General features: G+C 41.1%; 2 protein-coding genes across 3 annotated transcripts in view; one reads left to right on the plus strand and one right to left on the minus strand.

Annotated features, from left to right (window-relative positions):
• tmem178bb (transmembrane protein 178Bb) overlaps positions 1–8,468 on the minus strand; it is a gene marked incomplete at both ends in the record, with an annotated part of 133,896 nt that extends 125,428 nt beyond the window's left edge. Inside the window, one exon of the mRNA XM_080051387.1 lies at positions 8,099–8,468. Coding sequence (XP_079907513.1) covers positions 8,099–8,468 — 370 coding nt within the window. The remainder of the gene's footprint in view (positions 1–8,098) is intronic.
• Positions 8,469–11,861: 3,393 nt separating this feature from the next.
• The window catches only part of mrps33 (mitochondrial ribosomal protein S33), a 35,688-nt gene continuing 19,630 nt past the window's right edge, over positions 11,862–27,919 (plus strand). The window contains exon 1 of one of the 2 annotated variants that reach the window (XM_080051204.1): positions 11,862–12,001. The gene's annotated coding sequence lies outside the window, so the exon portion shown is untranslated. The remainder of the gene's footprint in view (positions 12,002–27,919) is intronic. The other variant, XM_080051203.1, reaches the window with a different exon arrangement.

Raw genomic sequence — 27,919 nt, forward strand, 5'->3', positions numbered from 1 at the left:
TTTTAAAGCTTGGTTTTAATTAACAGAAGGACATTTACCAAAACAAATTATTAGTATGAATATAATAATTATGTGTATACAAAAAATATATAAATATACATTTTATGAGGAGAAATAATTCTGAATCAGCAAAAAATTGCAATTGGCAGGTTAGATTATTTTGTCTAAATTGCAATCAGTGCACCCCTATTAATTTTTCTACAATTATTACTGCACACACTAGGATATGATATTAAGACCAATATGACAGGCTAAAAGGTAATTAGAGCTAAATGCATGGGTTAAGGTTATGCAAGTTTTCGAACATACTTTGTGTGCTACTGAATTTATTTTTGTGCTACTGATTTTTTTTGCTTGCTAGCACCAGTGCTACCACCTAAAAAAATAAGCGTACAGCCCTGGTTAAAGAGGACCTATGATGCTTTTTGACCTTTATGACCTATAAACGTTGTTATGATGATTCATAGTCATGCTTAACCATACTAAATTATCAAATAATGACTTACATGCATTTCGACATATTCCCTGCTGACCGTCTGGGGTGTCTGTGCAGAGCACTAAACACTATTCTAGCCAGTCGAGAAGTCACGTCTTCAAAGCGGTCTACCCTTTCATAATTTGTGACGTCGCATAAAACTTTGTGACGTCACCACGCGGATGTTTCCATGTATGGTAATGCTGTCACTTCCCTGTTCGCGTCTGCCTCGCGCCCTTATAGGTCCATGCTCGCGCTTCCCGCCACTGAAAGTGTTCCGGAAGGAAGGTAACCAATCACAACGGAGTGGGGTTTGCAGGAGGGGGGGAGGGGAGCGGAGATTGCCGAAGCACAGGCGGAGGCAGCGTAGATGCCCGAAGCACACACACTCAAGTGTTGACAGGATGTGCTGAATCGCCAAAATAAGAGAAAGAGCTTCCCGAAAATCTACATAGTTTTTTGTGATGTGATTCGTGTCAGGTTGCTCTATAGCAGTGTAAAACAAGAAATTAAGACCAGAAAAGTAGTATAATAGTTCCTCTTTAAGGTAGCAATTCCTTTCAATATTGAAACATTATAATTGATGCTTGAAACCGGACAGTCAAGGGATTTGTGAATAAGTATATGTTTAATATTGTGTCTATAGCGAGTAAGAAAGCCCTTAGGAGAAAGTGGCTGACAACTGATGTACCCAATGTTTTCAGACTGAGATTTTCTGATGTAAACACTACCTCCACCATGGTTATGTTCAAGCTACTCAAATGTTAAATGTTTAAGTTTATTTGTGCTATTTCTTTTATCTAAGAGTACATAATGAACGTTCATGTACTGAGATAAAATAAATATTGTGATTATCTTTGTCACAATTGCCAAAACATTTTATCTCCTTTATTTTTATATTGATTTTATGTATGATAAACATATATTTTTTTGTCATTATTTAGAAGAAACTGTTTATTTTACCGCTGTATAGTGTACATGGCTATGTTTTCCTTTTTCTTTTTTTTGTTAAACAAAAAGACAAAAAATATGACCAGTATAATGTACTAATATTTTGACAAAAAATAAATGCAAATGTTACGGAGGTTTTTTTCTTTTGTGGCATGCTTCATGCTATGTAGTGGAGCTGCTGATGTTGACCTACAAGTCTAGAAGCCTAGTCTGCACTCTCAGAGGAGACGAGAGCAGCAGATCAAAAGGCTTCCAGCACCTTGGTTACATTGGTTCCTTTTATTTTCCTCTATGACAAAACACACCCAAACAGCAACCAGTTAGGCTGGATGAAAACAGCAAAGGTGTCGCCATGGGAACATTCTCTCTGATACTATGCCTGTGGTTGTATTGGTCAGAAGAATTTGTTGTTTGAGCTGCTTACAATCAGAGAAACTCTGCTTATGAACGCGTTCAGCTCAGCAGCCTGAATATCACCCTTGAAACTGTAACTGCATGTTACCGTGACAACACAAAGCAGGGGATGTACTGGGTCTTTCTCTAGAGTTAGTAAGCTGATGGTGATAAGGCTCTCTCCAGTGTTAACAAACTGTGGTCTGAAGGAAGTGTAAGACTTGATGAACAAAGACAGACCAAAGCTGATCTAACTACTGCCTTTCATCTACTGGCACAAGGATCCTCCTTCATAGGAGATGCTTCTTGTCCTGGACGGTAAAGAGGTCTTTGTAGTGAGGCCGGCAGCTGTGGCCACAGAGCTCCTTTCATCTGCCCTCCCTCCTCACAGCCAGCCACTCTGAATAAGGCTGATTGATGTGGGCTCTTCTACAGGGCCACAGCGCTCTATGGACTGTGTTAGGCCTTGTTCAAACCAGCCAGAGGAATACAAGGATGGACAGGCGCTGCGGGAAACTCTCAGTAGTGTTTCAGACCTGACTGTCTAGTATGAACTTTGAATGGTGTGGTTTTAAAGGTCTGCTTACACCTAGCAAAATAATCCATTTAGTGTAAAATATACAAGGCTTAAAATGTTTATGATGTCAAAGAATATAATTTGATTTCTGCTAAAATATGATTGCAGAACATTCTTTCTTTGGCGGTCAAAGGTCAATGTCACTATGACATTGCATGTTGTGAACGTTATATCTCAATAACACTTTGAGGGATTTTCTTCAAACTTCAAAAAATGTCCACTCTGATTCAAAGATTAACTGAATAGATTTTGGAGGCCAAAGCTCAAAGGTGATATAAAGTTCTACAAATTAAACCTTTTTAAACCTAAACCTTGATCGACTTATATTTGTGTAACACAACTTATTGCTAAGTATTAGTTACAATGGAAATGTCATATTTCAGTCCTGAGGATTGCTTAATAACTTTGAGGCACAGCACGATACGCTTATTTTGGGACCCTTCCCAACTTTTGACAGTGGAATCGGAAAAAATTGCATGACATACATTACTAAAACAAATGGTTCCACTCAGTGGAAACAAGAACTTAGATAAGTAGCTTTGCCAGTGGCTTATTGGCAGAGAACCTATGAAAAAACTTGAGGCTCCATAGTGGCCCTCACCATGGTACAAGGCCACTGGGGAGCAAGGTAATCCAATCTGGGCCTCTTGCTGCTCTTTCTGCTTGGATGATACAGTGAATATCTTGATCAGGACCAGAAAGTCCTATTCAGATGGTTCAAGAGGAGTATAGTTTTCGTCTCCCTAACCACCTCCCTCTGTAGCCTGGCTATCGAACAGACTCAGCTCAATCTTATTTAAAGAGGACCTATTATACTTTTTCGACTTTTATGACCTATACACGTTGTTATAATGATTTATAGTCATGTTTAACCATAATAGCGTATCAAATAATTACGTACATGCATTTAGACGTAGCAGTTACCAGTTGTGTGTTGCCACTGTGTGCTAACTAGCATGGTGCTGACACTGACCTCTTCTCACAACACTCTTTACCAGGACACAGCCTTGTGCAAATGGTAGTCAATCAAGATGATTGAGCCAGCCCCAAAGGATGGCACACACAAACATTCAGGGAGTACACACTAATGCTGCGTCCACACCAAACGCGTTTGGGACGGAAGGGGCGGTCACTTTGCATACAAAAAAACTGGCGCCGCTCATTCGCTCGAGTTGAAAATATTCATCTCACACTATTTTTTTGCGTGAGGTCCCGCGGTTTGGGTGTGGACACAGCATAAGTCTCTTCATCCGATTTGAAATCACCCTCCCTGTCTTACACACAATATGCTTTGTGTAGTATTATCTGCTACAACTTTTCTCCGGCAACTGGAATCTTGCTAGATACTTGAATGACTTTTAACTGCACTTGAACAACAAATTAAACTGTTATGTAATTTGTGGAACCACTTGATTTAATGTTTATTTCTAGGGAATAATATTTTGTTTGATCATACTGCAGTACAAAGATACGGTGGCGCTGAGCATTCACCAAATAAAAAAAAGTTTCAGAGCAGGATCTCGTAATTACGAGATAATATCTCGTAATTACGAGATAAGGATCTCGTAATTACGAGATAATTATCTCGTAATTACGAGATAAGTATCTCGTAATTACGAGATAAAGATCTCGTAATTACGAGATAAGGATCTCGTAATTACGAGATAAGGATCACCCTCTCATTCATCAATAACGATGTGTGTGTGTGTGTGTGTGTGTGTGTGTGTGTGTGTGTGTGTGTGTGTGTGTTTGTGTGCAGACGAGGTGAACCTAGCCATAGGAAAACGTAGGCAATAGCCTTGGTTTCCGGACTACAATGGGCCCCATAATCAATACAATTATTTTAAATATTTGTTTACTGTTCATTCATTAATCAGCGATCGCATTGGGAAATGAGGGACACACTTTCACTTTGTATATGCAGTTTGTTCATTATGAGCCACCGGAGCCACCGTACTGTGTTGCCTCATCCAATCAGAATGCCCGGTGGGCTAGTTCACTTTTACCTCCTGTTTTTTACTGTATCGGAACGCAGTTTTATTGAATGCTTTGATTAAATGCAGTCGTTAAACTCGGTGTAATCCATGACTCATACAAACACATAAGAACTTTCTACAAGGAGGGCATGACAATGATAGCCATGTCAACTTTGTGCAGATATGCAGTCACTGGGACTATTCAGGAGAAAAGCCCAGTCGGACCTCAGCAGCTGATCACGGGCGTAAAGCCGAAAGTGTGTCCCTCAGTAGCCTACCCGATGCGATCGCTGATTAATGAATGAACAGTAGCCTAAACAAATATTTAAAATAAGTTTATTGATTATGGGGCCCATTGTAGTCCGGAAACCAAGGCTATTGCCTACGTTTTCCTATGGCTAGGTTCACCTCGTCTGCACACAAATACACACACACAGACATCGTTATTGATGAATGAGAGGGCGATCCTTATCTCGTAATTACGAGATACTTATCTCGTAATTACGAGATATTATCTCGTAATTACGAGATACTTATCTCGTAATTACGAGATATTATCTCGTAATTACGAGATCCTGCAGTGAAACTTTTTTTTATTTGGTGAATGCTCAGCGCCACCGTACAAAGATGTCATACTAGGTTTGAGTTAGTTTAGAAACAGTTTCATAACATTGTTTGTCCACCATAGAGCAATGACAATTTGTTTTGTAAACTGTGAAATATCCCGATCAGATATATCTTGCTTAAAATAAAAAAAAATAAATAAAAAAATAATAATAATAATAATAATAATAATAATAATATAACTTATTATACGTATGATAATAACTAATTTAAGGGGTCCATAATGAAACTGTTCATTTATGGTATTTGTTCAAAATGTTTATCAACCAATGGCCTATACAGCCTATGTATTGGATGTTTTTAATTCATACCTATTGATATTATAGACGGTTAAAAGAATCCATTATTAGTTGGGCAACACAAAAAACTAAAATGTATTCAAAGTAGGCCTATATGAATCACCAAAGAAATACACCAAGTCTTTAAAACTATTGGGTATTTTACCTGGTAAATTACTTTGACCCGTTCTTATGGTAGGGGTGGGCGGTAGGCCTATACCGGTGTTGTCATGCAACGATAGGGATTTCGCAATACCGTCATGACGCCATACACAATAAACTAAATTTTCTTGTCCTTGCTACCAGAAGCTTCCCACATCAGTATAACAACAATCTGCCACCTTCCATGAAAAGCAAAAATATTTATTTTCCAATTTTCTTAATAATAAGAGAAATAATAAATAGATAAAATATACAGAATAATTTGCACAACACCTGTTGAATCCCTTCACAACCGTCACAAAGAAACCTCAGAACTTGATGAAATATCACAGTATCTCTGAATTGAAAATCCACTTCTGCTGGCAGAAACCCTGATATTAGTGAATTTTCCAGACAAAAGTAGTAAACTTGCAAAACATGTATACACAATATTCAATCATACTTTGAATGTAACTGCGTGGGAGATTTAATTCTTACATGTTTTGTTTCCAAATGTTTCATGAATAAAAACGTTTTTATAAACATCAACCTTTTTTTTCTTTATTTTTTTTTAATCGCACCTTACATCAACCTGAAATCCCATATGTACAGTAGGCAGCCTGGGCCGATAGAAGAGAAAGCTTTGGGAGGGCGCTTGCTGAGGGGCAGAGCTTGTGGACGGTAAGGTTCAGGAGCAGTGACAGTCTGATGTAGCCTGGTCCAACCAGACCATCGTACTTCATTTCATTTGTACAGAAGGTCTGGAACTGCTGTAATTGGCAAACGTTCACTCACTTGGAGGCGGGTGTCTGTTGAAGTTTAAAACTATTGGATCTGCCCAGTGCCACTCTGATTAGCTAACCAATCGCATAACGTTTGGTCGTCACGTGTGTCATGAGCCGGCTTCTGACGGTGCATTCCAGTTGGACAGGGAACTCGGAAATTTCCGACTTCACTACATATTGTAGTCTATGGATCTACCGGTACCTGGCAACGGTAACTTGTTAGAGCCTAACGTATAGTTATTTGGACGAGAAAGGTTGTCGGCGTCCATACTTTCGCGAGCAGATGCACTGGAACACAGACAGGTCGGAACTCGGAACTACCAAGTCGGAAATCTCCTTCTTCCGAGTATAAAGGAACGCAGCATTCAACTGAAACTGGAGCGCGACTTCGACGTCATCGTTCTCAGCCACTCGCTCTGTTCGCTGATTGGACGGCTGTAGATTAGCCGGAGAAAACTGAGTAATGCACTGTACAAGACTGACTACTGAAGGGAAAATGAAATTTGGCCGGAAGTAGGTAGGCGGGCGGAGCCAGGCTAAGTCTGATGTGCCAGCAGCAGCATTGTGAGAGACGGAAGCAGCACTAGGCTTGTTTACAGGCTTAACTAAGCGATAGGCTGTGTTACTCAGAAAGTTTTGTAAGTTTGTAATGGTTAACATTTTGATAGAGTAGGAAATTAATGAGCTTTTGTGCACAGCATACTAACCGAAAGAATGGGCTAACATGTGAAAAGAGTCGCTGAGTAGCGTAGTTAACTGCATTTGCAAGAGACTGCGCTCTGTGAACGTGACTGATGAGTGACTACAGAAAAGCAGGTGATAGGTAACTTTGGAGGCGGGCTGTCGCCGTGCCCACCCAATCAAAAGCTAGGAATGCTAATGGTATATTATATACACATTTTTGAATTGGCTGAAAAAAAAAAAAATTTCTTCAATTTTGATTTGGTGGGCAAGACAAGATGCACTTTGGGTGGGCTGAGTCCACCCTTGGCCCTGGCTAACCCGGCCTCGCTCCACAATTAATTTCGGACACTAATGGTGTTAATCTATCGGTAACAGACGTGTAGGTGTTCGCACATGTGTAGATTAGTATGTGGGGAGAGGATCATATATCCTATATCATATTTGTTTAGCCTGTTAATTTCAAGATCTTTGGCATTAAGAATGCATGAAACTCCCCCATTCTCTGTTGGAAAATGATCATACAACTCATTTACTTAAAGCTATTATATTATCAACACAATAAATGTATTTATAAAGAGATATGCCAGGCTACTACTCTCAATATAGGGCTAAAGACGACACCAAAACGTTATACCGTATTATAATACCGTCACCGCCAAAGACGAGAAAAATACTGTGATGAAAATTTTAGGTAATATCTCCCACCCCTACATTATAGGTGGAACTTGCTTTAGGCTACTAGCCTATCTGTCATAGATGCCCTGAGTAGAAACGGGCCTCTGAAGCACTAGTAAAACTCAAAGAGAGCTAGGTTCCTAGGTCTGAATGGGGACGGTATGCCTACTGCTATTCTAGCCTGGTCCGACTACTTTAGTGAAATGAAAATTGAGCGGAAGTATGTAGGCGGGCGGAGCCAGGCTACTGCTATTCAGTGTCAAAATTAAAATGCACCTCGCTTTTGCAAAATGGCATGACAACAAGCATTGAGCACCCACAGGCCTTTCACAGTAGCCTACATTCTGCATGGATCACAAACACTTGCTTCCATGCCGTTAAAAGAGCTCGATGTCTTTGTTACACCAAATGAACAATCACCAAACAGGCTAATTGATTTTCTTTTTAATGCTAATGTCACACCACATCTCTGCAGGCTACACTCCTGTTTCTGTAACAACTTTAGCCTCTTTAGCTGTCTGTTTTCTTTTCACTCTTACCTTTACGGATGAGGTCTTCGTTTTCTTGGTCGAAGCCCAGCCGATGACATTTCCTCCACAGCCCCATGTTAGTGGAGTTATATCGCCTGCTACACTCATCCGCGGCGCTCATGGCGAACATCTGCCGCCGTGTCCGGGCCAGGTCCCAGCGGTGCGGGCTGCTCCGGCTGGCCCGCAGAGGGAGGCTGTTGTTGGGGATGTAGATGAAGCCCGGGTCCTTCCGGCGGCTGGAAAAGCTCCGGCACCGCTCCCTGTATCTTCTGGCGTCGGTCTCGTACCAATGGTCAGAGCACAGCGCCACAGCCAGCATGCCCAGGGCACAGAGAGACAGAGAGAGCCCCGCGTACAATAGTAACTTCCCGGCAGCCATGCTTGCTTCTGTTACAGCCGCATCAGCACCTCGACAGACGGACAGCTCCTCTGCGGTTCAGCTCACATCCCCTCTGGAGCACAGCGTCGGAACCGTTACCAAGGTGGTGGAGATAGATTAAACAAAGCTCAGTGTCTAAATCAGATGTTAAATCCCGCTGTTATCCTCTTGTAAATAACAGGCTCTCCGCAGCGTGGTCGGCGCTGCAGCAGCTCGGCGTTTATCTCATCTCACACCCGGATCTCCAGCATTCATCTGTCTGAGCAGGGCGACACCATCATGCACAAAACACATCAGAACAGCTTTCATCTCCTTGGTCAAGCACACAGTAGGCCATGTTTTACATAGAATAGGCCTACACTTAACTGCATAATCCACCCACTTAAGGGGTAGAGAAAATAATGCAACGCTTATTTACAAATAGGCCTACATAGGACTACTATGCTTCTAATGCCTGACGATAGCTGCGTTATTGACGTAGTGTAAATGTACCTGATGTGGGCTATCCGAACACAGCCCATGCATAGCAGTCCATCAGCAGAAGGAGAGTGCAGAGGGGTCGAGCAGACGTTTGATAGGATAATGGCAGCTCTTCCCGAACAGGCGCCTGACCATGGACCAATCAACGGCAGTCTGTCAATATTTGACTGAACAATCATGAACTGCGCCTTCATGTGCTGTTGCCTAACGCTACAGCTGACATTGTTTATTGCATTGCTCAATTCCTGTGCATCCTTTCGATGACAAGTAGGATATTACAGGTAGCCTATTTAGAATTTTAGGCAACTTAAAATGATAAGTAGGCTAGCCTATTTAAATTGGAGACCTACAATAAGTAGAGCCAAAGCTGGATTTCAAAATGGGTAAAGCATGGTTTTGTAGAGGTGTAAAGGGTTGCTGTTAATTCATTAATGAAGTAAAAACTTCCAACGCGGCACAGCTCTGCGAGCCAAGGCTTTAGGGTGCTCCAGACTAAACTTACCAACGTATAATGTAGGTAAAGCTGGGGTGGGTAACTTTTTCACTGTAATTTGGCAAAAATGTCATATTAGCCATTCAGCTATAAGTGGTCTGAGATCTACTCATCACTTTGCTCTCCCCTGCCTCTGTGTGCCGCCCCCAAAAATTGCCACCGCTCATGTACACTTTGACCAATCAGAGCGAGGCTCCGATTCTCCGTTCTTATTGGCTGTTGGGACTGTCCGTTCACCTTGGCAAAGACGTTGTTGCGTCAGTTGCGTGAGCGTTCAAGACCCTAGCAGTCTGACAGTTTGCCAACAAACAGCAATGTCTACAATCAACGGCCCCTAAATGTCCTATTTCCCGTTTAACAACAACTGCTTACACCGCTAAGACAGCAAGGATACGAGGAAATACCGGGAAAGAAACTTGAAAAGACATTAACGCGCATAACTGTCGTTAGGAGGGAGGAGCTACAGCAGGTAGAGCGTGTCAGGGAGGGACCAGAGAGAACACAAGTGGAGCGGTTGAGGTATTTGGATTCGAATCTCTATCCCAATTGCTATTTTCACCCAAAACATATACCTATATAAAGCTATATATACCTATATAAAGCTATATATATAGAGATTCGTAGCAAAGAACGTTTCGGGAAACACGCAACATTTTAAGTAGGAACTCTAAGTAGGGTTTACGAATGACGTAGCGTTATAGGAGGCTTTAAAGAGGACCTATTATACTACTTTTCTGGTCTTAATTTCTTGTTTTACACTGCTATAGAGCAACCTGACACGAATCACATCACAAAAAACTATGTAGATTTTCGGGAAGCTCTTTCTCTTATTTTGGCGATCCAGCACGTCCTGTCAACACTTGAGTGTGTGTGCTTCGGCCATCTCCGCTCCCCTCCCCCCCCCCCCCCTCCTGCAAACCCCACTCCGTTGTGATTGGTTACCTTCCTTCCGGAACACTTTCAGTGGCGGGAAGCGCGAGCATGGACCTATAAGGGCGCGAGGCAGACGCGAACAGGGAAGTGACAGCATTACCATACATGGAAACATCCGCGTGGTGACTTCACGAAGTTACATGCGACGTCACGAAGTTACAAAGCGTCAAGCCGCTTTGAACACGTGACTTCTCGACTGGCTAGAATAGTGTCTAGTGCTCTGCACAGACACCCCAGACGGTCAGCAGGGAATACGTCGAAATGCATGTAAGTCATTATTTGATCATTTAGTATGGTTAAGCATGACTATAAATCATCATAACAACGTTTATAGGTCATAAAAGTCAAAAAGCATCATAGGTCCTCTTTAAGAAGGCTTCGGGAAATCGGGCCCAGGACTAAAAAAGCATTCTGAGCAAGACCTGAAGGGGTGCCACAAATGCAATAAGCTTATATCTTGTAATCTGCTTCATGGATTTACAAAAAAGGGGAATGGCAGCAGACAACATGACAATATAAACACTTTTATTTGTAGGCTATAATTTATTTTTAATACAAAGTCTATCTGCATATGTCTGTTATCTGGGAGCGGAGGAATTTATGGGAATCCTGCCGTAATTGAAACCTGAAAAAGGCTTAAGTTTCAAAGGCTTGAAACTCTGTGTTTGAAAACTTGACATCTTGTAAAAAAGGTGTTTTTCAGCAACAGATTTGCAAAGTTACAGATCTGGCACTGTTGTGTGTAGGCCTATCATTTTGTTTCCCGGTTTTGAAACCTTGTAAATGGGGATCTAAAAACAGGTGTCCATATGTTGAGAATAACGTTTTGAAAGGGTGAATATTTATTTTGAAGCATTGTTCATTTACACTATTGCAATGTATAGGCCTATTTAATTCAGACCTGAGTTGTCAGCACTGACTTTTCAGAGATTTGAACCCACATTTCCAAGCTTGCGAGTCATGTGATTATTGGCAGTGTTCTCACAGTGATTTGTTTCGAAACTCCGATACTGAAAAAAAAAAAAAGGAGTGGGTATGCTAAGGAAGAAATCCTGTTGACAAAGAGGTTGGGCTGTGCGCACAAAATAAAACACAAACACTTTTAGGAAAACACCAGACAGGTTGGTCTGAGTGATTTCAGGAAGCAGAATCAGTGGAACATGTAGGCCTATGGATGGGAGATGATGAAAAATCACTTTGTAAGAACTAAGTTAGGAGGATTAACAAAATGTATCTTTGAAGGGAGAACTCAGCATGAAGAATGGGGCACAGGTTCAGGTAGCCAGCCTACTGTTAGCTTTTTTATTTTAATTTTTTTTGTTTAAATTTATTTAGATTTTTATTATTTTAAATTCATAAAATAAATAAATAATTTAGTTTTTTGGAGGGAATAAGAGTGAATGGTTTTTGATCCTATTATCCACACTCCAGAGCAGTAGGTGGCGGTAATACACCAGTAGGGTAGATGCCGTAAAACTCAAAAAGAAGAAGAAAAGTCTGTGTGACAGTGAAGGTTACTGTTAGCTTAAACATTAGCACATTTAATTGATAATTTAACATGTGTGAGGGGGTTTAGCGGTGTCTGGTTTGTTTCACTAAATAACTTCCTTACCGGCTGCAGACTCAGGTAAGAGCGCATGTTATTGTTTAGAAGGCTAATGGATTTGGCATACGCCTATAGATGGAAGTAGAAACCGTAAAGTAGGCTATATTAGCCCCTTGCTTTAACGTGGCGATTGAAGAACATCTCTACTAACGTAAACCAGTGTTAGGTCAGCGTGTGGATAGATTGATAGACAGACGATCCGACTGACAACATGTTCGCTTTCAAACTCTAAATCTTTAGGGACAATATTAACAACAAAAATAAGAGACTAAATCAACTGTATCCTATGTGAGCTGTTTATTACTATTTTCTTGAATGATTTGGAGACACTGGGTCATATAATGTAGGCTAATTTAGTTTAATGTATTTTATCCACATTTTTATTCATATGACCAAGACAGCATGGAGGTATTGAAATCGGTTTTGTGTAAACGTTTGTTTAATGACGGTAGGATAAGTCACAGATCGAAAGTACAGCCTGACAAAAGATGTGTCAAATATTATTTGAGTTGGAACATTTGTAATTTTTTAATTTCTAAACCGACAATAACTGCAAATGAGACGTGTTTTATGCAAACAAAAACCATGTTATAAAGAACTTGAACAGCACTTAAAAAAAACACTGGTCACACCAATGTTTTTTTTTTACCTTATTCTTTTTACAACAGCAATTCTTAAAAACTTTTTTCTCAAAGACCTTTTTTTGGCCTACAACAATCTGTTTTAAAATTTTATTTTATTTTATTCAAAATCTAAAATTTTGGCTAAGGACAGGCTGTTTTGAATACTTTTCCAGCATCTTACTTTCAAGCTTCCACTGCCTCCTGGTATTTGAAGTGACACCTCTGGCCCATTTATTGAGACCTACATGCAGGCTGTAAAGATGTTCCTCTGCTAACTGTTGCTAATGTTTGTGTTGATCTGCAAATTAACTGGTAGTAGGCTACTAGCAGCAGAGCTAACATTATTAGTGCTTTGTGTGTGAGAGAGAGAGAGAGAGAGAGAGAGAGAGAGAGAGAGAGAGAGAGAGAGAGAGAGAGAGAGAGAGAGAGAGAGAGAGAGAGAGAGAGAGAGAGAGAGAGAGAGAGAGAGAGAGAGACGGTCTGTGTGTCTGATACATGGTCTGATAGCAGCCCACCCCCCCCCCCCCCCCCAATACCTGCATCAGACAGACAACACCATGTTGCTCTGAGCAAAAGCTGACGTTTGTAAACCTATCTATGTTGTAAACACGTAAATAGTTTTACAGGTCCACATTCAATAGGCGACTGCATATCTATAAAAAAAAATAAAAAAAGAAGAAGCTAACCTTACCTTGTATTTATGGCAACTAGTTTGTAAAGTTAGTTTGTAAATATGTAAAGAGGCCTAGGTAATTTGTATACTACCTGGTCAGCATTTTCTATTAATTTAGCCTCTTTCAGAATTGTATATTATGCAAATTAGTTGATTATGTCATCTAGCTACTACCAGGGTTTTTCCTGCATTCAAAAAATGTTGGCGCCCGCCAAAGGAATTTTAGCGCCCGCCAAAGGAAAATCCTGATCGCCAAAGTGTTTTTTTTATTTTTTTTTATATAGATAAATAAATAAAAATCTACTTAAAACGGCTCCAAATGTGTTTCCATTTCCGCGCCATTCCAGTCATATTACTTGCAATCTCAGTTGTAAAAAAAGAAATCAGGTCGGGGATAATCGTTATTAAACTATCATTGTTCCGCTCGCCGGGGCATGCAGGCTTATAAATGCAGCAAACCCTTTCAGCCGTGAGCTCCGCTCGGCCCCTCCCTCACCTGATAGTTTCGCTAACGGCTAGTCCAGAGAGTAGCTATGAGGGAGATGTTGCGCATTGCCGGGTGTTTTGAAAAACTTCTAGATGATGAGAATAAAGGTAAAACTAATTGTGTTGTCTGAAAACACTTCAGACTCACAACAAACTAAAATAATGTGCAAGATGTGTCACGTGCGGACACGCGAGTAACATGACATACGCGACCGAGAGACAGAGAGAGAGAGAGAGAGAAAGAAAAGTGATATACGACCTGATCTGCACCTTTAAACATCCCGACCAATTTGTTTATTCACTTTAAGTCGAGTCATAGTGGTCTATGACCAAGCAATCAATGAATAAAAACACAGGAAGTTTAAAGCTCCTTAACTCCTGCCACCACAACTGTCAACACTACAATGCAACTGCCTATCCAGCCAGCTCCATGACATAAATAAATCATGCCCTTACATTTAATGCTAGCAAAAGACTATCAACACCATTTACAACTGGTTATTTTTATTTTGACATATTTTTATTAAATTATTAAAAATATGTTTCACTTATTTAGCCTATTTCTATTCTCCCTGTTTTCAGTTCAATTAGGCCTTTGTTTAAAGTCCAAAGTCATGGTGTTTTTAGAAAAAAACCTTGTTATTCTCCCTGTTTTCAGTTCAATTAGGCCTTTGTTTAAAGAAAAAAACCTTGTTAAAAGTAAAATAAATGCATAATGTTCTTAAATCAATGATTAACTGTCTTTAATAATCGTGATAACACAATGTGATTACTCAAAATAATCATGATTATGATTTTTTCATAATTGAGCAGCCCTACCTTCTTCCATGGTTTAGATCAATTAGAAACAATTAAAGTATTAAACAGTTAGGCCTAGTCATTATTAGTATTTTGACTTCATATCTACAGGTTGTTTATTGTGATTTCATAAGCGTCAGTGAGCTCCATGGTAACGCAGTGATTGACAGGCTGACTGAAATGCTCTTGAGCTGGACAGAAACTCCCCTCTCCCAACCCAACACCCATCTTAAAATACACAAACCGTTTGCCTTTACTGTTGCGACCCCAAAAAAAGTCGGTCGCGTACTGACCCCCCAAAGGCCCATTCTGAGCCAGGAAAAACCCTGACTACTAGTTAATTTTGGGCCAATAACTATTTTCATTATAGAGGAGTCAGCAGAGATAGAGGAGGAAAAATCAGAGGGCTCAGATTAGGGGTGTAAATCGCTGCTTTCATCACGATACGATATTAAATCGATTCATTAGACAACGATATGATATTTGCCGATATCTAAAATCTGCTGCGATACGATTTCGATTCAGGGGCCTGCGATCGATATGAGACGATATTATATGCCCATTTAACACAAGATGGCCTATCTCGTTATCTAACAATACATGTTGATAATAGAATAGCCTTCTTAATTGTTTGTATAATTTTAATCCATTGTATGCATTCTGAACACTAAAGATCTTGAAATTAACAGGATAAACAACAAATTTAAGCTGCTACCTCGGCTATTTCCCTCTTTTTGATGACATTTTAGTTAATGTCAAGGGGACTTCCTTATAAAATACCTCTATCTATGTAAAATACAGCTAAAAAATATTAGCTTGAATTATTTGATTGAAAAATTAATATCTTTCATAAGCTTAATATCATTCATAAGATTAATATCTTTCATAAGATTAATATATTTCAATCTCTTACTATTATTCATATCTTAAGGTGTAGTGGCAGTAAACAATGCCTGGAGTGACATTTGAGTAGTTTTGGGCCGTTGTAGGGTTTCAGGGCACAGGACTGAATTGGTGGATTCCTCGCTAGCTTAGCTCATTAGCCTAATAGAGCTATCCTCTTTAGCTGAGGCTGCGGTGGCTTGTAAATTCACCCCGGGGAGAGGGTGACCGCCCCGGGGAGCGCAGGAGCTTCTCACCGCTCAGAGAGCAGCCGAGCCGCGCATTCTTGGAACTTTACACTGCGAGCCGGGCAGCGCTGTGCTGGACAGCCCGCGGGGATAACAGCCGAATGCCCCGCTTGCTCAGCTGCTAACCCCGCGAGCCTGTCGAGCGGCGCGCTGCCCCGGTAAGCGCCGGCTCGACTGCTCTGTCAGCGGGGATATATGATCCTCTGCCCATGGTGCAAACACCGACAGGTCTGTTACCGATGGTTTCAGTGTCCGAAATGAACTTTGATAATCATAACAAGCGTGAAAAGCCTGCTGCGGTCGGGCGGAAATGGTGTCACAAACATCCGGGCAAGGACATTGTCAAAATAAAAGCATATACAACATCGATTTGTATCGATGTTTGGACGTTGTATCGATTCAGTTGGATCGTTCGCAAATCAATCGATGGATCGATCTACATCGATGGATCGTTACACCCCTAGCTCAGATGTCGAAGGGGCTGTGGTGAAAATGGGTCAAAATCCCTTTTCCTAAAGGAATGTCTGAAGGATTTCACATTGCGTTGCAAAATCAAAAACACAATGAATTGTATCATCTGTTGTCAGCGTGGTCCAAAACATGCTGACAATACAATATCAGTGGGCCTAATATAGTTTAAATTGGGAAACATTTGAATAGATGTGTTGCAGGTCTAATTAAGGTGTGCCCCTAAATTTTCTGCTTGCGCCCCTAAAAATTCTGAGTTAGGAGTGCCAGTGCTCCTAGTAAAAAAGCTTAGTCTGGAGCCCTGCTGGGTGGTTAAGGCCCTTTTCCACCGCCGCGCGGCAACGCCGCCGCCTCCATTCATTTCAATGAGGGAAGGGCGGCTGAGGGAAGGCGGCATGGGAGGCGGTTCAGCCGCGGCGGTTGGACCAGGAAGCGGTTGCCGCCCACGTGACCGCGCGCAGATTTTCCCCAACCGCTCAGCTTTCCCCGTGTTGAAACTTTCAGCGGCAGCCACCCGCCGGCAAGGCGGGAGTACAAGCAGTGTTTCCCGCTGATGTATCATTCCGTGGCGGGCCGCCACACTTTCATTTTGCCCCGCCACACTTTCACTTTCACTTTCACTTTCACTTCACTTTAATTTTTTTTTTTTTTTTTTTTTTTTGATATATGTATATTTTACTATTTAAAAATATACATGTATACATTTCATTTGCAATGCGCAAGTTTCACTTGGAAACAATAGCATTTCCGCATAAAAATCTTTAACGTGTGATTCGCGCTGTGATCTCAAGAAACAATATTTCCTTCAATCATGGACGTATTATCAAAGCGCCGCTTGAGGGATCGAGGCTTCAATCTCCCCGAGTCAATCAGCCCCTCCCCCTGCGGTGTCAACACGCGCTGTGACTGTATTCATAAGTAGCTATTTTCTGCAATTTTTCCATCACAATTCATTCTGCGCTCTTTGAGCACCCTCTGCTGGAAAGAATATTGTGAGCTATCCTTCGTGATTGTAGTCACAGTTATTTGAATACTAGTAATTCAACAATCTAATAAAACAAAAGGGCACTTGTGTTCACTCTTTTGAACCACAGGTAACCACCACCTTTGCTTAATTTTTTTGATGGCTCAAATGTGTATCATAGAAAATTATTTATTCATTAACCTTTGATAAGTGTGTTAAACTCCATCTTAATCACCATTTATATAGGAATAGTGTTCCTCAAAGTACACCAGATTGATGCATTTAACACTTAAAAGGTAAAAAAATTTCTTCCGGGGGAGCATACCCCCGGACCCCCCTAGGGGGGTCGGTGTCCCCCCACCCCCCCCACCCCCCCTCCCCCCCACACTTTCAAAAAATTCTGTGGGAAACACTGGTACAAGGCATCGTTGCAAACGGAGTACAGACATAAACAACACGGATCTCCCATGTTTTAAGTCAATGTTAAAGTGTCTGTCGTTTAAAAAAGATTGGATATATATTCGCCGTTGAACACAAACATGTGGAACCAGTGATTGAAGACGATTTTCTAGGGGAAATATTTTTTAGACGGAACTGTATTTTCTCTCTGTACTTTTATTCTTCATAAAAGCTCATATAGAGAGACTATAACATCGTTATACGAGAGAGAAAGAGAGAAATAAGTGTGGTGGACTTCTGGTCGGGCTATCAACGATACGATCACCGAAGCATCTCGCTGTCATGGCCGCCGAGGCAGCAGCCGCTTCTAAAAACGCCGGGCTCACCGGTGGAGTCCTCCGGCAAGGAGGCGGTTGAGAGGGCGGTTGCCGCGCGGCGGTGGGAAAGGCCCTTTAGGGTTAGAGGGTAAGGGGACAGGGAGAGGTTAGAACCGAGAAGTTTGTTATCCAGTAGGTGGCGGTAATGCAACTACTAAGGATGCCAACCTCCATAAAACACCAAAGAAGAAGAACCGTGACGTATTTCTGTCCTACAGAGGAGCTACGACTCCCCCAGGGGTAAAATAGACCCTGCAAATAGACCCCTCTCCATTTTTTGGTGTCTCTAAGGTTAAATTAAATTTGAAAATATTGAAATAAATAAAAGCTTACACATTACTTTTACACATTTTTAGAGACCCTATTCTAGGGCTGGCCGATATGGCAAAAAATATTATCACGATTATTTCTTCCGTATTGATCGATATCGATATTAATCACGATATATAATTTGATACTGCTGAAGCCTGAAGAAACCAGAGTGTTCATTAGTTAAACTATACAATGTTGTTTATTAGTGCTGTCAAACGATTAAAATATTTAATCACGATTAATTGCATTAATGTCATAGTTAACTCGCAATTAATCGTAATTAATCGCACATTTCTATCTATTCTAATTGTCCCTTGATTTCTTTTTTGTCCCCATTATTTTTTTCTCATTTTAATGCTCTTATCACACACATTCTCTACACCCTTGTAATCCAGTGTATTTTTTCAAAACCCGAAAATCAATAACGTTTGAGCTTATCGATACCGCTATCGAGTCCCGTAGGTCTTATGCCGTAATGTTAAATCTCAAGCAGAGTCGTGTCTTTTAAAGATCTAATTCCTTCAGTGTCATATTTTGACACTGGTCCGCAACATAGACTGCATATAAAACTGTTGTAGGCCTACCTTCAACTGTCTTTGGGTTAAAAAAAACTTGTTCAACTCAGTATCCGTCTAGTAGTCGTCCGTTTTGGAACATGTATTTCCCAATTTAAAACGTAAAAATAAAGCAGCATTGAAAATTCTGAAAATAAATCTTGTATGGCTACATTAGCAGGCTGTTTTACAAATAACTCAATAGTTGAAATAATACAATGTGTTTTCCCCTTAAAATGATTAAATAAATTTATCCAAAGGTCAAAGACAGTAACAGTGTGGCACTTCTGTAAACTTACTGAAAGGTGCCTGGTCCAACACTCATTTTTCAAACTTTTCTCTGCGCTGTCTAAGCTGATAGATAGTGTTGCCACGGTGATTTTATTTATTTATTTATTTAGCGAATGCAAAGTCCTTTAGCCAAGCAGTTGCCTCTTGCTCTGCTGTATGAAGGGTGACAAGCAGGCCCCCAGGATGCTGCCTTCTCCGAGCAGCCAGCATGGACTAGTGGCCAACCCATTGGTACTGCATGCTGTGAATGGGAGCTTATTTTCCATGGAGCCCGGATGCAGATTTTCCCCGTCCACACAATACAAGCGGCGAACAAGATTGTGTCTCCGCAAATTTTTTCTGGATATCAATCATAGGCTCATACTTATCTTTAGACCATGTACTAATAAAACTGAAGTTTTCTCATTTAAAAACGCCACCTCAAGCGTTTTATTAGCCCAACGTCTTTCAGTTTGTTTTCGAGGGAGGAGGAGGGGTGGGCAGCCGTGGGCAGCTGAATAGAGTCGTAGTGAAACAAATGTTTCGGTTTTCTGCTCCGGCCTCCGAGAGGGCTCAGTGTTTCTTTATAGGTCCATGACTCTTTCAGTGCGAGGCTCCATTAACTTCTCGTGTCTGAGGCTTTTCCTTTTACTTAACATGAAGGACGTTGATGATTTTTAGGCATGTGACTTTTTAACATTACAGTCGCCGAGGGATTTGTAGACTGGTTCAGCTGTTAGTCGCGTGAGCTCAACTCTCACGTTCCTCTGCTTGCGATCATTTCGATTCACCATATATTGATCCATTTATTCAAAAGATCCATAGGCAAAGGATGGGTGCATTACGGGATCATGTACAAAAACTAGTTGCTCATCCAGCGGCAGCCTCACTATCACCTCCAGCTGTGCTGATGAGCTCTAATAATCTCTAATGGGTACTATGCCATTTGCGCTACCCATGGTGTGGAAAACACCAAAACACACATCATTGAAATGCCTGTAACAGGCACGGATGTATTGATTACTTGAATGATTATGGGAGACCTACGTAATTTTTATAATATTGTTAGTGTAATATAACCATTTCAGTTACGTTGGTTTTTAATTTCCAGTTGCTTGTTAAGTTATGTATGACAGTTAACAATGTTGGTGTATTATAATTAATTATGTTGGTATAGGCTACTCCAACTTCGTTGCTGTTCAATATGTAACCATTTATTTTTATATAAATTATTAATTGCATTTTTCGTAAATAGTTCAATGGAAGGAATCTGTTTCTTAAGCAATACTATTAAATAATATTGAACTGTATTTTTTCTATGTAGGACTACTATGTTGTTGGTGTTATTTGTTATTTGGAGCAACCGTGCATATTAATGATAATAATGACCAGACAGCCTGATTTTCAGTTCCAGAACACTAGGTCAAAAAGGGACAAACTAATATTCTTAAAAAAAGGATTGTTTAACTTTACATTGAATTTTTAAGCTTGTGTAATTTGTAATATAACTGATACCCACAGCAGGAAAATAAAACTAATTCTAACCCATTCTGATTAGGCAATTGCTTTGACAACCACACATTCGGTCTTATAATTAAACTTTAAAAAGCTCACTTTGGCATTTGAACATTTGTTTGCTTTATTTCAATAGAGCACTAAGAACTTTGCTCACTACCTAACAGCACACGCTACGAAAACAGCGCTAACTAGGGCCCTATGAAATCCGTTTTTTTTTTTCCCAAATTCCGTTTTTTTTTTTCACAAATTCCGTTTTTTCCGTTTTAATCTCATGATTTCCGTTTTTTTTACAATTAACACTCATTTCGTCATCAGAACGAGTGTCTAATTATTGCAAACAAATAATATTCTAACAATTTAATCAGATATAAGGCTAAATTTAAAATACATCACAACATTGCACTGTTTTTAGTTCTTAAACAAAGCGAAAAAACAAATTTGTTGGGTATAGGCTATAACAGAAAATAAAGCCATTCATTTTGTGCTTCAAGTGAAACATTAAATATTATTTTTACATAAATAATAAAGTCCTTATTAACCTTGCAAGAAGCTGGACTAGAGTGAATATTGGACAGGCTTTATAGGTCCATGGCTTTTACCTGTGGGACAGCGCTTCACCCAACAGCGGGCTGCAACACCAACCTACAGTCTATTGTGCGACGGAGAGCTAGTTATCATTAGCATCAGCGTTAGCCGACATCACGGCAACAGCTGAATAATGTAACACATTACACAAGTTACACTACATGAAAACAACGTGCTGTAGACGCTAGAGTTATAATTGCGTGTAGGAAACATTGTTGAGACTGGAATTTCGTACCACAGCGGCCGTTCCATAATACAACACTCCCTTTAGCAATGGCTGAATATAAGACCTCCCTGTGCTGTGTATCTGCGGGAGCGAGTGGCATTAATAACTTCAAAACAGTAAAGGTTTAACATGATTACGTGCTTTTAGATGCTTTAATCATATGCCGAATTTATAAACAGACCATATTATTAACAATAAATTAAGTTGTGTACATGTCAGAGTTACGTACATGGATACATTCATAAGTAAACATTGAATAGACAGATTTGTGAAAGTGGTTTGGCGCTGTGTGTTACATTAGCGATCCTGCAGCCAGGCTCTACTTTTCACGGCAGTAGTTTGGTCTTTAGATGTCGCCAAACCAAAATTCCTCCCTAGTTCTGCTTTAATTTCAACCGTGTTGTTTCCCTTTACCTTGGAAATTGAATTTCACCAAAATAATGGCGAATTCCGTGACATTCCGTGTTAACAAGCAGATTCCGTTTTTATTGCCCGATTCCGTGATTCCGTCCGCGTTTTCGTTATCGCGGAAATCATAGGGCCCTAGCTAACCCACTAGCTAGTTGCCTTGTCTTAATAGATTGTTGTTTGCCTGGAAGATCTTGGAATAAAGATGTAATTGAGTAAAAACCTCTTGTATACAGTCTATGGTAAAACGCTGTATTTTGGATGTTCTGTTGGCATTTTTTAATATGTAAAAAAAGATAACGATTGCTCGATAATTGCTCCTTAATTTTCCCGATGATCGATCAATGAAATTTCTTAAAATGCCCATCCCTAGTCCTCATTGTAGTGTTCAGTTGGTTGTCCACATGGTGTGTGTGGGATGAACTGGACCAAACAGGGGCACAGTATTCAGCTGCAGAAAATACAAGGGCTAGTGCTGAAGTACGCATAGTGGGGGCTACTGCCCCCCACTTTGAGCCAGCAAGCTTACTGAGGAGGTTGTTTCTGGACTTCACCTTTGCTGCTGTCCTTTTGAGGTGTTCTTTGAAGGATAGGGTCCTGTCAAGGGTCACCTTGGAGTGGGGGCATACTTTAGTTTGGTCCTGTTCAGATAGATGTTGGGTTCTCTTGTGGCTTCTGCATTGTTGAGGTGGAGGAGACCGTTTTTTCTGGGCTTGGTTTTAGGCGCCAGGTGTTGCAGTATTCGTGCAGTTTAGCAAGGTCTTCATTGAGCACTGCTTCTAATGTACCAAAATCTGGTGCTTGGAAGGTCAAACAGATGTCATCTGCATAGATGAATTTGCGGTATATGGTGGTGGGTAGATCGTTTGTGTAGAGGTTGAACAGGGTTGGGGCTAAGACTGACCCTTGAGGGAGCCCATTCTTCTGCCTTTTCCATGCACTCTTGTTCTGTCCAAGGTGAACTCTGAACCTGCGGTTGGAGAGCAGAGATTGGATGATTTCTGTTGCCCAGGCAGGGAGTGCTGTAGTGAGTTTTAGGAGGAGGCCTTTGTGCCACACAGTGTCGTATGCTACGGTGAGGTCAAGGAACACTGCCCTGGTCTTCAGTTTTTTTCTCAAAGCTGTTTTCAATGTGGGTTGTTAGGGCCAGTACTTGTTCTCCTGTGCTGCGGTCCTTGCGGAAGCCTGCCACGGTGATGTGGAGTCTTAAACTGTTCTAGCTTTACACAGCACTTCTTTCTGTTCAGCTAAATATCCCCATAGAACCGCACTGCGTTTATTTTCGCCACTAGTTCAGTGACGGCTTGCTTCTGCTCGTTTAACTCTCCCGCGTGCATGCTGTAGTCACGCATGGCCGCATGCAGAGCCGCAGAGCAGCACACACACAGACACACACACCAGCTGATAGAGAAATCCTTTGAGACACATGTGAACATTTATTTACCGCAAATGGCGGCCCTACGCGATGTTTTGACCATGGGAAGAGGTAGGGCTGCAGGATATATCGGCTATGTAAGATATATCGATATAATTTTAAATGGGATACAAGATTAGACAATATCGTTTATATCGATACACGTCATTCTGCGCTAAAATAATCAGTTTCTGCCTCGAGCGTAGGGATGGGGATCGTTAATATTTATTGATATCGATACCTTTATCGATACGCCTTATCGATCCGGGTCTTTATCGATACCACTATCGATACTTTTCTATTATTATTATATATTTTGAAGAAAATATTATTTTTGGTTTTAAAAAATCAAGTGTATACTATCTAAAAATATATAAATGTTCGCACTTGTTGGTTAATGTATTGTCTACTGTCACTTTATCATGTTTTAGTGATTAGGAAAATATTTAGGAAATAAATAATTGTATTTTAAATTAAATTTCTAATAAATATTGGCATCAGTAGTTTAAATATATATTTTAAAATGATGAGAGCACTAATACAACTGTATTACTCATGTTTCTCGCCAAAAACTCAATTTCCCATTCCTTTACGTTACACTTGAACGCATCATGATAACCTAATAGTCGTTTTACTGAGCCATCCTGAACACATCATCACGCAGCATGTCTGAAAACTTTGTTTACTTTTTAAGCTAACTAGCTTGTATGCTGCCGATTACAACACGGATTTCACAATTGGATTACTATTTTTAACTGACGGGACAACAAGCTACACAGTCTGTGTGTGTGCGTTTACCGCTGGTACTTTGTGGATGATGAAGACGGGCCCGCCTGTGGTGCGGCGGCAGCAGCAGGAGGAGGAGGAGGAGTCTTTTCAATCCGGAGACAGTCGAAGGTACTGCATTTGGCCTTTATTTGATGCACAATGCTGATGTGCTTGGCCATTGAGGTTGTGTTCCCCCCTTTACAAGAAATTATTTTGCAGCATAAGTTGCATTTCGCTTCTGCTTTATCTTCGAGCTTGGTAAAATAAAGCCAAACCATAGACCTTTTCGCCCGTTCAGCCATCCTCGCGAGCGAAGTTAACTGCCAGACTTCACTTGTTTTACTTTTAATACCTGTTTGCATATCATTCATAAATATTGGCGGACATGCAGCAGTGATTGGTTTGATTTGATTTAAATGCCGTGACGCGACTCGAGGGACACACAATTGCGTTACAGGACCTACGGGAGAAACAAAACGACGAGACTCGATAGTGGTATCGATAAGCCCAAACGTTATTGATTTTCGGGTTTTGAAAAAAGTGGAACTGGGTCCTTGATAGAACCGGGTTTCGATCCCCATCCCTACTCGAGCGTCTGTGTTTTTCTCGCATCGCATGAAGAGTATGTGTGTGTGAGACTTTTCGAGGAGTGAGCCCTCCCCCTCCCCTCACTCCGCTCCGTTCACAATACAACAAGCATAGAGAGAAGCTAGGCAAAGTAACACCGCGCCGGTAGAATTAAACCAAACGGGAATATAACAACGGCTCGTTTACTTGGAATCGGCTCGGATTTAAAAGAACAGCCAAGCAGCAGAAGCGGGGCGTTTGTAGAGAGTGCCAGAAACAAGTTGCAAACGTTGCAAAGCACTACAAATCTCTTGTAGCATCTACAACAGCAGTATGAAGTAGCGCGGGTAACTTAGATTTAGGTTGGACAATCGGCGTTCTGACATTCATCGGCGGCATTTCTAAGGACTGTCAACACATTACATTACATTGAAAAAGCTGACGCTTTTATCCAAAGCGACTTCCAATTAGTTAATTCAACCATGAGGGAACAAACTCAGAACAGCAAGAAGCATGTAGCCTATTAGCTTCAAGCTATTTTATTCAAATGTTTTTAGACCATCATATTCTTCTTAGCCAAGGTGCATTTGGAAGAGAATGTGTTTTTAGCCTGCAGATGTGTAGACTTTCTGCTGTCCTGATGTCAATAAAGTACTGTGTAGTTTACACAGAACTGATGTTTTTTCAATACCTTCATGCATACTTTTTATCATTGCATTTGTGATACTAAATGTCATGGCTCATGTATCAGACTCATTTTGATGTACAATGTGTAGGCCTAATTCATTTATATTTAACAAATTAATAAATATGAGCTTCCACATCATGAGACCAGTGTCTCCAGAAAATACAGGACACACCTCTTGAAATTTTATATTAATGCTTAAGCTATTTTATATGCAAATATCTATTGAAAATCTATATGTTTTTCCTCAATAGCTATAAATCGAGATATATATCTTATATCGCCAGTCAGCCTAAAAATATCGGGATATGAAGTTTTGTCCATATCGTGCAGCCCTAGGAAGAGGTGCATTTACCTACGTCAGATTTTTTATTTTTTTGGCGTTTTTTTTATGCTTTTATTGACAGTGCAGAGAGACAGAGGTGAAATGGGGCAGAGAGGGGAGTGACATGCAGAGAACGACCGCGGGTGGGAATCAAACCCGGGTCTGCTGCTGGGCCCGGCCCGGGAGGGGGACGCCTTACCAACTGAGCTAAAGGCGCCCCCACCTACGTCAGATTTTTAACTTAAAAAATTAAATATTATTATTATTTATTTTTTTACAACACAGTCGGTCAATCTATCAGGCGGGCTACTGAAAACCTGCCCGTGAGCTACCGGTAGCTCGTGATCAACGTGTTAGAGACCCCTGCGGTCTGCAGACGGGCTCGGAATGTCGGCATCGCGTGCATCAACAGTCATTCAATGCAGCGGCGTTTAGCACACAACCGACGGTGTAGAAAGTCCCATCAGTTAAAAATAGTAATCCAGTTTTCAAATCCATGTTAAAATCGGCAGGATAGGAGCTAGTTAGCTTAAAGAAAAGTTGCTAACGGTGTCAAATGTGATGTGTTCAGGTCGGCTCGGTAATATGAAGATTAGGCAAAGGTATAAAAGGTCATCACGATGTGTTCAAATGTAACAAAAAAAAACGAAATTTTAGTTTTTGGCGAGAAACTTGAATAAATCAAATCAAATCAGTTTTATTTGTGTAGCCCAAAATCACAAATACATTTGTCTCAGTGGGCTTTACATTTCATACAATATGATATATGATACAATATGGTTGCGTTCCGAATCGCATACTTTCTACTATATAGTATGTAGAAAGAAGATTTAGGATGTCCTGATTCTTGCGGCCAGATTTAGGATGGTTAGAAGTACCCGGATGTCCTACTTCATGCGGCCAAGATTGTTAGTGTTGAAAAGTGCATCCTATTTGGGCAATTCTGACCCACAATCCAGTGCGCACGTGAAGTGACGTCACATCGACGAAGCCTCCATATGAAAACAAACGGGGATGCGACGGATATAAAAGCAAGAGGCAAGATCAAGGCGCAATGTTATGATGAAATAAGAGAGTAAAGTATGTCCCAATAGTATGCCTACTGCATCCTAACTAGATTATTTTTATCGTCGGATGTAGTATGTAGAATAGAAAAAAGAAAGAGTATGCGATTCGGAACGCAACCTAAGATACAATATGACACCCTGCCCTTACACCCTTAGCTCGGCTGAGAAAAAACTCCCAGTAAAAACCCTTTACCGGGAATAACATTTTTTTTTAAAGAAATCTCAGGGAGAGTCGACAGAGTAAGGGATCCCTCTCCCAGGACGGAAATACTGCAATAGATCTCATAAGTAGAGAAAATCAAGAAGGAATTTGATCATTGACCAGGTGATTACATGGTAATACTAAGTAAAGTGCGAATAGTGTGGATGCAGGAAGACTTCAGATGCTGCCAGAGGATCCACACCGTCTCGTCTCCACCAGGGAAAACTAAGGTTTCCATCGCCGGGATTACATCCCACGTCTCCAGGTGGCGTCCTTAACCACTGCAACATCTTTCGCGTTGATGGTCCATTCTCAGATGTTACCAGAGGGGGGACCAGATCCACACAGTCTCGTCACGACCAGGGAAAACTGGAAGAGGACAGACAGGCAACCAGTGAGCAAAGCAAAAATGAATTTAAAGATTGAACAAGCAAGCGAGTAGAACGAGTACTATCCAGATGGACGGTGAATCAGTGCTGATGTGAGGCAATAGCAGGCGGGGAGCATCCGTTCCTAGGACAGCTGATTCCGCACAGAACTCGGAGTCAGTCGAGTAGCATGGAGAGTGCTTGGTAGACAGAGGGAGAGAACCCCCGGGGCAACGCTCAGCCAATCATGGAAGATAGACAGAGGAGAACAAATGTCAGAGAAATGGTATCAGTTATGCAATTAGCGTCGGCAGGACAATTTTTCAGTGGGAGGACAACCGGTACTCAGGCCCAGACAAACCGAGACCAAGGCAGCTCCTCGGGCTGTTAATAATAACGCTATAACAATGTTAAACAATATGAACACAATTAACATTAAATTACATTGATTTACACTCTACCGTTCCCCACCGACACACAATCGGCACCAGCCCCCCAGACCCTGCCCCCCGCCCCCAGAGAGCACGCCCCAGTGCGGCACTAGTCCCAAGGAGGACCAGGGCCATAGATAGAGAATAGAGTATAGAATAGGGAAATAGCCAAATGCACCGCTGCCACGAGGAGCAACCACAGCCGAAACCCCCGGAGGGGCGGCCCGTACAGCCCACTCGGGCCCGCCGAACCGGCCATGCCCAGCCCATGAGGCAAGGCCAGAGGCGCCAAGCACAAAGGGCGCCTCTGGAATAATATGG

This window comes from Ammodytes marinus (assembly GCF_949987685.1).
Source record: "Ammodytes marinus genome assembly, chromosome: 22".
Lineage (NCBI taxonomy): Eukaryota > Metazoa > Chordata > Actinopteri > Uranoscopiformes > Ammodytidae > Ammodytes > Ammodytes marinus.